The 15,656-nt window shown below is 39.7% G+C and overlaps 1 protein-coding gene across 1 annotated transcript in view; it reads right to left on the bottom strand.

Moving 5' to 3' along the window:
* Nucleotides 1–4,825: 4,825 nt before the first annotated feature.
* The window catches only part of LOC147673708 (uncharacterized), a 63,237-nt gene continuing 52,406 nt past the window's right edge, over nucleotides 4,826–15,656 (bottom strand). Inside the window, exon 3 of the mRNA XM_086947627.1 lies at nucleotides 4,826–13,952. Coding sequence (XP_086803753.1) covers nucleotides 6,075–13,952 — 7,878 coding nt within the window. The 3' untranslated portion in view covers nucleotides 4,826–6,074. The remainder of the gene's footprint in view (nucleotides 13,953–15,656) is intronic.

Genomic DNA, 15,656 nt, shown 5'->3' with positions numbered 1-15,656 from the left:
ATTTTGAGCTACATCATTATATAAAAAATAGAGGCAGGTGTCTTTCAGGGGTGTTCATTTATTGAAGATTCAGTCCGGTCACGCAGTGAATCTTTACATCTTGCAGGGAATGGGGTGCAGGCATCCCTGCTGGGATGTATGGTGGAGATCACATGACATACACAGGAATATGTGTGTTAGAACACAGAAGAGCAACAGGCTGATACATACCAAGCACTACATTTTCCCGTGTTTTGCGCAGAAGCCTTACAGCATGAGATGGATCGAGCACCCAGATTTAGACTAAAAGAAGCTCAAGTATGTCAGCCCTCTATCGAGGTACATGGCTTATATAAAGCTCAGAGGACCTTACCTAAGCTGGTGTTTTGTGGTCGCAAAGCCTGTGATTCACAAAGACACCAGGTTTATGACTGCAAAATACCTATTTAAAAGGTATCCAGGTCCTTTGCACGTCTTGTAAAAGAGCTTTTGGGATGGTTGTGTGATGTTATAACGCGATCTTTTAGATCGCGGTACATCACAACGCATCTTTTACAACGCAAGTCGTTACCACGACTTGCGCTGTAGGGTGCAGGACTTAGGAATAGTAAGATTTACTATTCCAACTCCAGCCTACGTACAGTAGGGAAGGTGTTGGAATAGTAAATCTACTATTCCTTAGTCTACAGCGCCCTCCAGCGCAAGTCGTGGTAACGACTTGCGTTGTAAAAGACGCGTGGTAATGGCAGCGTGGTCTTTTGACCGCGTTGTTATGGATGTTCCCCTTTGGGCGATCTATTAAAAATCGCTAACAGGAGGGAACATGAAATAGGCATTCTCCTCCGATGTGGGGTTTGAAATCAATACATCAATGGTTGGTCACTGCGGTTGTGCTCCTACAAATCGATCAGTTAAGGTCCCCCAAGTTGGGGTGGAAAATGATCAGGCAGTGATCCACAAGACCGCGGCTAATGACTGCTGATGTATTCCCTAATGAGAAGCATTATTTAAGGAAGCACGTGTCTCTTTAACGGACATGGGCTGCTTTAAAAACGCCAATCACAGCGGGCGTCGCAAATTGCGACCTCCCTAAATAATTTTCATGAGGCAGTGGTTCAACACAAAATGATGGGCCCCATGCAGAATGCGATGGTGGCCCCTGGGCCTCCCATAGCTTACAAATATTTATTCAAACTTGGGCTGAATGGGGCCCCCATTGAAGGGTTAAGACCCCCTGTTCTGCAGGGGCTGCATGGGCTTGCATTACACCCCTCTGACATAAGCCAGGTTGTTTTACGATCCTCTGCAAGTCTAAAATTGCAACGTGACATACTAGTACAGGTCATATCACAAATTGCATTCCCATTCGCAAACCAGTCTGTGTGCAAACTGTGCCTCCCTGGTTGTCAATGAGAATAGCACGTCTACTAAGAAGTCCATTATTCTGCTGCTTTGGAAGGGCTTAAATATCTTTTCTGAAAAAGACACTGGAGGAACAAGGTGCTGTGATGCACTGAGCATCCTTATCCACTGCATTTGGTTACGCAAGGTGAGTCTAGTGGACCAGACGGCCGCGCCAGGGACAGCAAAGACTTCAGAGGGGGCTCACAGCCAGTGCATGTTAAGAAGATGAGGGCCTCATTTATGAAAACTGTTGCATCGCTGGGGTGAAACAGCGATGCAACACTTTTCACTTCGCCCTACTTGCGACACAATGGATTCTCTGTATTTAATGTACGACGCATCATGTTGCAAGGAATGACATATGTCAGTATTACTGACGTATATGTCACGCAAAAGTGACGCATTGCTGGGGTGTGTCTGAAAACAGACACAACTCCTGCAATGTGTCCTTCCACATGGGTCAAGCCACATGTCAAAGGGCCTGCGTTAGTCTTATGCCTGCTGTGAGCATGCTTAAGATGCTGACGCAGTGGCATCCTAGAAGTGTTGCAGTGAAATCTCATAGAGTTCACTGTGCCACTTCTACGACCCTTTTTGTGGGGGAACGCTGGCCCTTCATACATTATACCTGACACATGTATACTGTAGCGCAGGCCTTTACAAAGTGACGCATCTGCTTAGATGCATCACTTTGTAAATGTGGCGCAATGTGGTGCATTATTTGCGCTAAATAAGGCCCTAAATGCATTGCGCTCTTTAGATTTTACACGTTACTCTTCAAATGTAACGACCAAGGGTCAGTGTGCAGCAAAATGATTAAACACATAGCCTTGCCCAAATGATTTCTGTTATTCTTATGGGAGAAGTTTATATTTTTAAGCATGGAATCTAGTTCCTATGTATTACTACACCCTGCTATTGGATAAAAGCACACCTCATGTAAAGGTTTTTTTAGAGACCGTTCTCCCACAAATTGTCCTCCCTATAAGCAAATATTACAATATTTGTCCCTCCCGTACTTTAAGCTCCTACTTTCTTTGCACCAGTGCTCTGCCCCAGGGATGCATTCCAAGTCCCGCATTATGCCGAATTTACCTGGTGTGGTAATGCACTTGTTAAACAGATGGAAAAGGTACAGAGAAAACGGCCTACAGTGAAAGACCCGGGGCCTTATTTATGAGGTCTTGCGACAGTTTTGTGCTTCCGTTGCTTCACTTTTTGTGACGCATTGGCGGCGTAAAACATGCCTCCTGGCGCGCCCTATTTACAAAGTGACGTATCTGTAACTCTTCGCGACATGATGCGTCATACAGTAAATATGATGCACCCATCATGTCGCAAGGAGGGTGCATTGACAAGTGACGCATCGACTTCTCATAAATGAGGTCCCTGGTAATTTCTAGTGCTCCGAGTTAATCCCCATTCCTTTCCCTTAAACTTGTGGTGACCAACATCTTGTGGGGATCCCGGTGGAATAGCTAACAATCATGGGCCTGTACCTCCTCTTCCTAGTGCTGGCCATCTCTGAATAGGGCGCCAGGAGGCAAATTAATTATACCCTTGAATACTTTATGAATGAACATCCGGGAACTGCGGTAGGTAGGCTGGATGCGATAGGATGGACAAAAGTGCATGCAGAGAGAGAGAGAGAAAGGAAAGAGAGAGAGAGAGATATGCAGTTTACATTACCTAGGGGCCTATTTACAAGCCCCTTGCGCCACTTTTGAGCCACTTTTCACATGTTAAAAGTGACACAAAAGTGGCACAAGGGGCCTGTAAATAGGCCCCTATTTATTTCATGTAAACAGCCTTCAAAGAAACAACTTTGGGTTTCCCCAGCCAGTTGTGGCTCGCCTGAGAAGTTGTTGATAAAAGAAAACCTATAAATTAATATTGTTCGAGTTACATAAGAGGCAGTTTTTGTTTTTTAGGTGAGTACGACCCTATGGTCATATTAAAGAAGGTTTAATATGTGTAACATAAATAGTGGAAAACAAATGAAAGGGGTCAAGAGTACCTGAATGCTGTCTATTTGGGAAAAGAGATTTGTGTTTTCTATCTATTTCTTAAAAGAGCATAACATTCAAAGCTGTGTGCACTTCTGGTCAAATATTAGGAGAATTACACACACACACACACACACACACACACACACACACACACACACACACACACACACACACACACACACACACACACACACACATATATATATATATATATATATATATATATATATATATATATATATGTATATATATATATATATATATATTTTCCTTCACAGCTCCGTCATATATATACTGTACAGCTCAGGAAACATGTTTAACCATGTCCATATAACACCTACATATTAGAGAGGAAACAAAAACTTTAGTTAACAGGGACACAGCAAGCCCGCATAATAAGCACAAGATACAAACCTATAAAAACTGTTCCTTGAAGGCAGCTTACGAAATAAATTGTATGAAACATTTCTTCTCCCTGTAACTGCAAACCCGTTGAGACTTCTCACGTGCAAGCACGCCAGAAGAAGGGTGTCAGCATCAGCCTGATCTTGAGAATGGCTGGTTGCAAATTTGTGGCTTTTTGAAGTTCAGAAGCAATCACCTTTGGAGGGCTGACGAGGATAGACTGCGATTTACAGATTGTAATCTGGATAAAAACACTTTGGAAAATGTCTAGACAGGATGCAATATTTACAATACCCTGCATCGCCTTAGATCTCACTTTATCAGTTTCTCAATTTACAACTTGCCTTCCTGAGGTGGCCAAAGCAGCATATTTCTTTAGAGTTCCTTTTCTGAACGACGACAAAACTAAAGGGGCATATTAGCAAGAACCTCATTAAAATGATTGCCTTTTTATCGATAATGGGCTTGCTAATATGCGTTATAGAATTCCAATAGAAGGCCAGGTTAGATGTGCAGGACATATTAGCAAGCCCATTATCGATCTTTTAGCCGCAGTTTCCTGCCGCTAAAACTACGATAATTTTAACGAGGTTCTTGCTAATATGCCCCACTGTGTGCAATTGCTAAACTTCTCAATTAGTTTTAATATTGGCAACTCTTTAGTAGATCTTTGTCCTACCCTAGCACATTCCCTCTGTTATTCATCGAAACGTTTGTGTTTAGAGTCATTCATGCACAGATCCATGAACTTCGCTTCATTCTCTCTGGCAGTCTTTGGTGATTCAGACTGCAAGGTTCTGTGTCCAAAAAAGCACACATTTCCACCTGAAACATTTGCAGCTGTCACCTGAGGTTTGTATAACACATGTTCTGGGAGTATTTTATTTTCACAGAGGGTTTTTGCCTTTGTAGTGCTGCTACAAAACATTCATTTCAAAACTAAGACCAAAGCATTATAACCGCTGGTCTGGCAGAGTACACTGCAAACCTCATACATTGTTGAATTTTTCATATATTGTTGACTCCACTTCTTAATAATTATTTCTTTATTCGGAAGCAAATGCCACCATAAAAGATACAATCATACATTCAAAGGACCTTCAAAAGACACAACATAAGTTAAGATAATAGAAAAGACTATTACACAACCTGTAAAAAAAGTGAAGAGTAAATCAATAAAACCCTCATAGGTTCATAAACAGGATATACTATAGATATAAAACGTACTACATAGGCACAAACCGAGCAAAATTCAATCAGGTCTAGAAAGTCTAGATCTATAGGCCGCTCGCAAAAAGCTTGTTGCTGGTCATAAGGTAAAATCATTTGGCAACAGCTGTAAATACAAGAATGCCACCCTGGCATGCCTAAACTTCAAGCTCCTTAAAAGGGGACGGAGATATTATCTTCTTGGCAATGAAAAGAATTTACACAATAATACAAAATGTAACGTATCTTGTGGAGATCTAGGGGCACATTATCAAGGGATTTATCTCCGCTTTCTTGGCTTTTAAAGCGGAGATAAAATTATCTCCCTATCAGCAACAGGGTGCTAACACGCAAATTCGCATGTTAGCACCCTTTTTCTCTACGCTTCCCCTTGCATCTCTAATGAGATGCAAAGGGGGCGTTCTAAAGAAAAATAATAGGAGAAATGTTGTTAAGTGACATTTCTCCTATTATCAAGGATTTCGCTAACCCTGTTAGTGATAAAAAAAAGCAGCGCTAACCGCGGATAGCACTCCTTTTTTTACACCTGGTATTTTCCTGACTTAGCCATGATATCCTATGGAAGGTGGATATCATGGCTAAGTTTGTGAGCCCCTAGTATCAAGCTAACGCCAAACTTTGAGAGATTATCGTTGGTTTTCCAGCGATAATCTCTCGATTGGCAGTTAGCGCGAGGATTTTTATCACTTCTGAGATAAACCTTGCTAATAGCAAGTTATCTATGCGATAATTTCCGGCGATGCTTAGCGTTAAAAAATTTGTTGCTAAGCATTGTTAGCGATAAATATCACTAAACGTTGGTAATATGCCCCCTAGACTCCTCTTCTTAATTAATCGTGAAAAATAAAACAGACATAACATGTCCAATACCAATAACATATTTTCTATGCATGTGTATATAGCAATATTTAACATTGACAGATTAAACCCTCGGCATAATAATTGTGATTAGCAACTGGTGTATTTATAGTATCACTGAAGTTCCATTCCATTGGTTTTAGTTAGTCCTGCTCTGCTGTCCCATTTTGTTTCCCAGTGGGATATTTTTTATGACTGCCATGGCCATCTAAATTGCTTTGATTTTTCCTGCTGTTGCTGGGGCTGACTTTGGGGCTGACTTTGTGGTGACTTAGGGGGTTGCAGAGGTGATGGTTGCTTCTGTTCACATGCCAAAGTTGACCCAGGATTTTGAGATGTGGCTTCGACTGATGGGACCAGCACAATATTTGAAGGTAGTGTTTCCTTTGGTTGGCTAAACGCAAGATTTAGAGAAGTTGGTGGCTCCTTAGGTTGGGATTGTCCAAGATCTTTAGATGCTGATTCCTTAGGCTGGTCTGACCCAAGGTTTAAAGATGGCATTTCTTTTGGTGGGGCTAGGCCAAGAGTTGACGGTGGTGTTTCTATAGGTCGTGCCGATCCAAGACTTGATGTTGATGTTTCCTTCAACTGAGCTGGCCCAGCAGTTGGATATGGTGTTTCTTTTAGTTGGGCGAGGACAAGATCTGAAGATGCTGTTTGCGCAGTTTGGGATGACCCACTAGTTGAAGTTGATGTTTTCTTTGTTTGGGTTGACCCTAGATTTAGAGATGATGTTTCTGTTTGTTTGGCTAGCCCTAGCTTTTGAGATGGCATTTTATTGGCCTGGGCTGGCTCAACAATTGGAGATGGTGGTTGCTTTTGCTGAGGTGACTCAGGATGTATGGATGATGGCTTGTTCAGTTGTGCAAGTCCATGATTTGCTGAAGCTGCTTCCTTTGTTTGGGTTGGCCCAAGCAGCGATGATGGTGGTTGTTTCTGTTGTGGTAAACCTGTGTGTGGAGATGGTTGTTGCTTGTGTTGAGGTGGCCCAAGGTAGGGTAAGGGTGCTTGTGGCTGTTGGGGCAGCACATGATGTGGAGATGTAGGGAAATGTGGCTTTGCTGTATCATGCTGGTTTAAAGGGTTTTGCTGTGCAAGTTTATTTAAAGACTGTTGATTCCCTAGCCATTCTTGATGATGTTCTTTTGGCTCTGGTGATAAAGGGTATTTTGGGGATGGTATTTGCTGTGGCAATGGAACTTGCTGCATTGAGAGTGAATATAATGGTTGATCGTTTTGCTGGGGCCCGATAATCTGATGTGTAAATTGTTTAGATATTTCTGCCTCATATGGTGGTGGATTGAGCGACTTCTCATGCATGGCTGGTATAGTTTTGTGCGTTTTTGCTTGAGATGAATCAAGTTCTTTTGGTTTACCTTCAGGATCTGCTGGTGGGTATAGAAGCTCCAACCGCCAACCATATGACTGTTCTGGCTTTTCCTGGTGCATTTGCTTTGTATCACCAAAGTCATGAGATTGGCCTTGTTTAGGAAATGAACCTTCCTTATACCCATATGATGTTTTCTGCAGTGCTTGTTCAGAGACATCTTGTGTTTTGATTGGATATTCCTTGAGCTGTCTGTTTTGCTTTTGGATTGCATCCTGCAATATGTTTGATGCATCCTGTGGTTGTTTGGAAGGGTCTGGCTGTTTCTTAGATGGATCTTGTTTTAGTAATGCAGCAGAATTTTGAAGATCTTTATCAAAAGTCATGCTAGTTTTTTGGGATTGATCGGGTTTTTCAATTGAATCATGTTTTTTTATTCCATCTTGCTGCTTCCAAGTGTAATTTTGTTTCTGAAGTGGATCTTGATTCAGTGGCTCTTTTATTTTTAGTGAATCTTGTGTCAGCGGTTCTTGTTTTACAGACTGATCTTGCTTTAGCAGGTGTTTTTGAGATGGATCTTCTCTCACTAGATCATGTTTTTGAGACACACCTTTTTCTGTTCCATCTTTTACTTCTGATGGACCTTGTTTTAGATCTTCTTTTGTCTGTTGGGAGCTTGTCTTAAAAAGTTCTTGCTTTTTCAATGGCTGTTGTTTCATTTCATCTTTTTTCTGTAAAGGATCTTGTTTCAGTGGATCTTGTTTTTCAGAGGAATCCTGTTTTAATTGATATTGTGGTTCATAGCGATTTTGTTTCTGGTCATGTTTTTGGTCAGAGTCATCTTTTAGATCTTTTTGAGATTGATCTTGTTTTAAATTATGTGGTTTTTCAGATGAATCTTGTTTGTGTTGATCTTTTTCTTTAGACGCATCTTGTTGCAGTGGCTCCTTTTTTGGTGATGAATCTGTTTTGAATGGATCATGCTTTTGATCATGTTTTATAGGTGACTCTGGTTTCTTTTTAGGTTGTGTTTTAGCTTCATCTTTCTGGAGTGAAGTGTCATGTGTTAATGGATCTTGAATTTGAGATGAATCCTTAATTTGAATAGAGTCTTTTTTTGCTGAGTCAGATATGTTTGCAGAGTCCTGTGTCACAGACACTTCTTTTTTAATTGCTGATTCAGTACTTGAATCTTGTTTTTCAGGAACACCATGTTTAATTTGATCTGGTTTTTTAGAAGCCTCTTGCTTAATTTCTCCCTGTTTTGGGGCTGTAGATTGTTTTTGGGATATAGTTTGTTTTTGAGATGCCTCTTGCTTCATTTGATCATTTCTTTCACGTGGGTCTTCTTTTTCCAGATCTTGTATTTGAGAATGCTCCTTTTTTAAGTTATCTTGTTTTTGAGATAATTCTTGTTTCTGTGTATCTTTAATTTGAGATGGATCTTGCTTCAGTGTATCTTTTGTTTGATGCTGATCTGAGAGTAGGTGTTTCTTTTTAGACAGATCTTCTTTTGCCAGTTCTTGTGTACTTAACTCTAACTTCTGTGATTGGTCTTGTTTTTCTGGATGCTTTGTTTGAGATGGCTGTGATTGTACATGAGCATCTTGCTTTTGAGAAAAGCTTTGCTTCTGGGAAACATCTTTTTCCATTTTATCGATTTCTTTAGATTGATTTTCTTTCCCTTTATCTGAACTTTGGTCTGGGCCTTGTTTCTTTTCATCTGGTTTACTGTTCAGATCCTTTTCCTTCGAATCTAATTTTGTATGTAGTTCTTGCTTTACAGGATCCTTTATGTTAGCTTGATCCCATTTCTGAACTGGTTCTTTGTTTTTAGATGAATCTTCTGTTATAGGTTCTTGTTTCCAAAATGGATCTTGTTTTTTACCTGAATCCTTCTTCTGGCCAGAGCCATCTTTCACTAGATCTTGTTTTTTAAACGTGTCTAGTTTAGCTAGATCTTCAATTTTAACTTGTTCATGTTTGTCTTGTTTTGGATGTGGGCTTTCTCTCTCTGGAGTCTTTTGACTTGGATCCTCTTTCAATGGACCTTGATTTTGTGATTGATCTTTTTGTAACACACTTTTGGTTACATCCTGTTTCTCAAATAGGTCATTTTTTTGTGAGGAATCTTGTTTCACTGTATCTTGCTTTTCAGAAGATACATCTTCCAAATGTGTTGTTTGAATTGGGCTTTGTTTTAACTTTCCTTTTTGTGACTCATCCTCCTTCTGATATTGCTCTTGCTTTTGGTTTGCATTTTTTTCAACTGAATCTATTTTTTTAGGTTGGTCTTGTGTTTCTAATATGTTTCCTTTTTCTTTTTCATCTTTTTTAGAGAGGTCCAAGTTCTTGAAAGATGTGTCTATTTTTGGTGCATTGCCGTGATCAGGCGAAAGATCTTCTTTTAATGGTTCTTGCTTTTGTATGATATTGTGCCGTTGAAATAGGGAATAATCTTCAGACTGAGCTTTCTTGAAAGACTTTCTTTTCTTGGCTGGGTCTTGTTTAGGAGATACCACTTGTGTGGAAGCATGTGGACTTGTTGGCTCCTTCTTTATTTCTAAAGAAGACTGTTTTCCTACTTCTTGTTTGTTTGTGTCTTGTTTTTGTAATAGATCTTGTTGCTTTTGTTGTAAATCACGTTTTTTCTCACTGTCTTGTTTTGAGGGTTCTTGAATTTCAGATAATTCACCTTTTCTCCCAGGCAAATCATGTTTCTTTGACTCAACTTGTTTTTTGGTTGAATCCTCCTTAGAGCCCATAACTTGTTGATAAGGAGGTGGAGGAGAGGGTTGACGGAAAGAAAAACATTGTTTTGTTAGATCATCTTCCTTACCTTCTTGCTTGCTGCCTGACTTGTGCAATGTATCACATGGTTTTTGAGTTGTTTCTTCTTTTTTTGAGGACATATCCATTTTTGGGAATACCTCTTGTTTTAAAGATGGGTCTTGCTGCTTCGGGGGGAAGTCTATTTTCTGGTCTTGTGTTACTTTCTTCAGCAGATCATCTTTTTTTGAGGGATCTGGCAACAGTGGGTCTTGCTTATTGATTGACTCCTCCTTAAGTCCAGCTTCATGCTTTTGAGACAGACCATGCTTTTGTGTAAACCCATGCTTCACTTCCTTTTCATTTTTAATTTGCTCTTCTTTTGGTGAGATGGATTGATTGGAGCATAAAGGTAGTTGTTTTTCTGACGTAGCTTGCTTTTTAGATAGATCTTGTTCAAATTGACTAATTTCTATGCCTGGTTCATATTTCGACGTGACATCCTGACATTTTTCTGGACCTGTATTTTTAGATTGACTTTCTTTCAATACTTCTTTTGACAAATCTTTCTTTTCTGAAGGAATTTTATTTTTATTTGGATCATCTTTTTGAAATGTGTCTTGTTTCTTCAGTGAGTCTTGATTCTTCCCTTGTGGGTCCTGTTTTTGGAACATACCATATGGGTTTGGTATATCTTGTTTAATGGAAAGATATGGTTTTGCCTCAGGGACTTGTTTTTCTGCAGATGACTCCTTTTGTTGCTTTTCTAATACATCTTGTATTTTAGTGGGTTCTTGTTGAGTTTTCAGAAAATTCTCCCCCCAAAAATCTTTTTGTTTTGGGGATGAGGGTTTATTTTGTAATTGATCCAACTTTTGGGCAGTGTCCTTTTTTAGCAGCTCATCTTTCTTATTTGTTTCCTTTGGTGTATGATGTGGGTCTGCCTTTTTGGATTGATCTTGTTTTTGCATTGGGGCTGCTAATTGGATGGGTTCATCTTTTGAGGTTGAACTTTCCAATGCATGCTTTGGTGTTTCTTTTGTTGTTGTTTGGTCTTGTATTTTGATAGGTTGCCCTTGTTTTTTAGATAAATCTTGTGTTTTAAGAATGTCATCCTTCGTTGTTTGATTTTGTTTCTCTAATTCTGTATGAGGCATTACTATAGACGGCTGAACCTTCAGTAATGTATCTAGTTTTTGGCTCTCAAACTGTGGTGTTACAATATCATATGGTTGTTTTGTTGTGTCGTGTTTTCCCTCTGGAATCTTTTGATCCTTTGATACATCTGACTTTTGTTTTAGATCTGGTTTTTGTGATAACTCTTTAGTTTTGCTGTTATCTACTGCATGAATTGGGTTAGGAAATAAAGGAGATGGGCTCTCTACTTTTTGTACATGGTCATGCTTTTCTGATGTTTTTTTGTCTGGCAGCTGTTTTGGGGATGAGTCTTGAGGTTTGTGAGATGCATCTTGTTTTTCTGATGGATCCTGTTTTGTGAAAATATCACTTCTTTCTGTTTTCTGTTGTAAATCCTTCTTTTGCGGTAGATCTGCTTTTTGGTCTGGGCTGTGTAAGGACTTTGATAGGTCTTCTGGCTTTTGACCCAGCTCCTGTGTTTGCAACAATTCATGTTTCTGTGAGGGCTCATTCTTTTCTGACTGGTTTTTCTGTTTAGTGGATGGGTCTTCTTTTTCTGATGATCGATGTTTCTTTAGAGACCCTTGCTTTTTATGTACTCCTTTCTGTGCAGGCAATGTTTCTTTGTCTTTTGGAAAATCTTGTTTATGAGATAATTCTTGTGGGTTTAGGTCCTTGTTTTGTGAAAGGTCTGCTTTCTGCCATTGATCCCTCTTTTGTAATGGATCTGGCAATACATGATGTTTGTCTTGTTGTTTTTCAGTTGGCAGTACTTTTGGTGATGGAACCTTCTCTGGTGAATGTTGTTTTGCTGATGGATCTTGTTTTTTTGGTTTATTGTCTTGTTTCAGGGAAGAGCCATGCACATCATGCAGATCTTGTTTAGGTAATGAACCTGCTTTTGGTGATTGGTTATCTTCTTGTGATGGATTTAATTGTTTTGTGGAGTCTTGCATTTGACTTAAACTTTTTTGCACTGCAGTTGGACCTTGTGTTTTAAGTTCATCCTCCTTTTTAGCAGGTTCTTTTTTATCTGATACATCTAGTTTCTCAGAAGAACCTTTCTTCGGGGGTAAAGCATGCTGTTTCTGTGACATTTCTGCCATTTTGTTTTGGCTTGCCACATTTTCTGATACGTCTGTTTTTGTTAAAAGTGCTTGATTTTTTGTCTGATCTTTTTGTGATGCTAATTGTTTCTGCAAAATATCTTGCTTTTGTAATGAATGCTCATGTGCTGTTGCTGTTTCATGTGCACCTTGTTTTGATGGTAAACCATGGGATTTCCAATCATTGCCTTTTTCAGTGGTTGACTCTGATTGTTTCTCAGGTTCCGTTTTTTGTTTTTGTTGTTTCTCCTTCTGTGATGGTTCTTGTGATGGAGATGGCTCTTTTTGCTTACAAGATGAAACAGGATCACTTTGGAGAGATAATGGCTGCCACTGTGCCGAATCATACTTTTCAAAAGGACCTTGTGCCAATTGATCTATTTTATTTAACTTGTTGTCTGCTTGTATTGAATCTTGTTGCTTTAGTGATTTATCATCTTTTTGCTCTAGCTTTATTGAATCGTCCTTTTTGAGTGCATCTTGTTTCTTTTGGGAAGATGTGTGCTTTTCTTGATCTTGTATTTGCAGTTTACCTTGTAGGCTTTGTGATGAATTTTCCTTCTCGGCTAAAACATTTTGCTTTTGAGATGTCTGTTGTTCCTGCACCTTTGCTAGACCTTTACATTCAGTTGTTTGGGATGGATCTTGTTTTTGTGAAGGTACTTGCTGCTTCTGCAAGGGATCTTCCTTTAGGCAAGGTGCTTGCTGTTCCAATAGATCTTTTTGTTTTTTCTGTACCTCTTGGGTCTTTGTGGAATCTTGTTTCTGTAGTCCTTTCTGAAGAAGGTCTTTTTTCTCACCTGGCAACTCAGGTTTTTGAGTGAGGCCCTTTTTTGATAAATCTTGTTTGGTGGACACATCATCTGTAAAGTTTTCTTTTGAGGGAACCTTTTTCTCCTTGTGTGGCAGATCTGTTAGCTTTTGCGATGCTTCGTGTTTTGGTTGGCCTTTCAGCAATGTCTCATGCTCCTTTTGAGAAGGGTCCTGTTTTAAAGGTTCCTGGGTTTTTAGTGTAACTTGCTCTTGCTTCAACTGTACCTCATCCTTTTTTGATATTTCATCCTTTTTGGAAATGAATGATGCTGGCTTGTGGGTTGAATCATCTTGTTTTTTGGATGGAACTTGCTTTGGTTCATCTGACTTTTTAGAGGTTTCCATTTTTGTTGGTAGCTTTTGTTTATGCTCGGGTGATGAACACTGTTCTTTGAGTTCTGGCAGTGATTCTTCCTTTTGTGTCTTTGGCACACCCTTTTCTAACTGCTTTATTGGTTTTTCTTGTTTAGGCAACTCTTGCTTCCAAGGAGACTCCAATGCCAGAGATTCCTGTTCCTTTTCAAGTGGAGTCTGTTTTTGCAATGGGCCTGTTTTGGAGATCAGAGCTCCCTGTTTATCTTCATCCTTTTTTTTTGATAGACATGTCTGCTCTTGTGATGTGGTTTGTTTCACATTTAACTCCTCCTTTTTTTGCGATGGGTCTTCTTTCGCAGGTTTTTTTTCATGTACTTTAGTTAGATCTTCCTTTTGAGATTTATCTGATTTCGCTGAGTATTGTTTCTCTTCTTTTTTCTGCTTTTGTGCTCCTTGTGGTTGTTCTGCCTGCTCTGCCTCATAGTACGCCAAGGCGACTTTGAACAGCAGAGCCATGAACTCTTTGAAATCGACTTCTCCATCTTCATTTTCATCCAATGCTTTCATTATTTTTGCAATAGTCTGTGGATTGTCTGAATCCTGTCAAAAAAATCACATCTTTGTTAGATTGCCTTCTTTTATTTTGCATATTTTCTGAAATGTTCTTTACACCTCGGTAATCGAATTGTAATAGCTAATGTACAGACACATTTTGAAGAAGGCTTTGGAAAAGGAACTTATGTCATAATACATGTACTACCAAGCATGTTTTGGGGGATAGTTATAGGTTATTTTTCACTAACAAATTAGTAAAACGCATCATAATACATTCTGTCTATCTTCTGTTGGGTACCATAATTAATTTTTATACTGTATGTTTTGTAGATGCATTATATCTAGTTTTTACATTTTGCTTTACAATATGTGGCTTGTCATAGAATCCTATATGAGGACTATCTTACAAACAAACTGTCTTCATTTCTATATACTCTTTACATGACTTAAACACCTAGAAACTGTCCTGTGGTCCTCACCTCTCCCAACATTGTTAGTTAATCAGTTTCATTTATCAATCACAGGGAGTAAAGCTTGTGGAGGTTGTACTCAGAGAATTAGTACCAGGAAGGGTCTATCACACAAGTGCTCTCTGGGGATTATCAAAGTGACATGATCTGCTCTAAGTTACTTATTCAAAGGTCTCACACTTAGGAAAGTGTTACTACATAATATGGCTGATGTGCACTCCAAAGAGACCTTCTTTATCCTCAGGAGCATTCTGAAATAATGGCATCTCAAGGTAATGCTAGCAACTAACAGTATTTATCAAGTGCACCTGTATAATTGATGCCACAGAAATATGCTCAGGGGCCTACGTAAAAGGGAATAACATATAATCTTGCCCACTCTTCAATACTAACCTTCTGGCAAGATGACAGGCAGTTATTCTACATATCATTAAATCTTTGATCCCATGATCCTTATAACCTAGATGTTCCAATGATATGATGTATGCAGTCAAAGAAGAACTAACCTAACCTAACCAATTGCCCCAGGGGTTATACTGGAAGTGAAGAGCTATCCTGCTGCCCCCCTTCAGGCCCATGACTCCCTGCTAACTCGCAAAGTGCCCTTTGAAAGGGAAGCCATATCGGTCCTCGTATTTTAACTTACACTCTCAGTGGGCCTCATTCACAATGGTTAGAGATCGCCACCTACATGTACTTTTCATACTTTCTGAAATTCACACATTCCCAAGAGTACCCTGGAAAGCTGCACTAGGCACAGGTTTCCAGGCATACTAGTGGTGAAGATATGTGACAGTCCCATCAGAAGATGTGTCCATGGCAGAGAATAAGGAACCAGATGCATGACACAGACAGAAAATCAGCCCGGTTGCGACAGCTAAAATGGTTGCAGCATGTACAAACCCTAGTTTGCGAGTCAGTACACAATTACAGACTCACAAAATAGAGTTTGAGAGTAGCTATTAGTAAGGGCCGTACCAAGGGTGTCCATTCCTAAAAGCGAGTCTCAGGGGGAGGTATTATTGTTTTGTGATCCCAAATGCTGTCGCAAAACAATTGCAGTTACCTCCACTTTCAAATTGGTGGTCGCAAACGGGAAGGGGTCTCTAGGGGACCCCTTCCCCTTTGTATTTGATAGCGAAATTGTATTTTTAAAAGCAGGCAGTGGTCCCACGGACCCCTGCCTGCTCTTGAAAAACAAGCATTGGTAAGGGATCGGTTTCGCCTGTAATAAATAATGAGGTGTTTTAATCAATCACCATCTGGGACAAAGGAAAGA

This window comes from Lissotriton vulgaris, chromosome 12 (genome assembly GCF_964263255.1).
Source record: "Lissotriton vulgaris chromosome 12, aLisVul1.2, whole genome shotgun sequence".
NCBI lineage: Eukaryota > Metazoa > Chordata > Amphibia > Caudata > Salamandridae > Lissotriton > Lissotriton vulgaris.
This window is presented reverse-complemented; position numbering and strand designations above follow the sequence as displayed.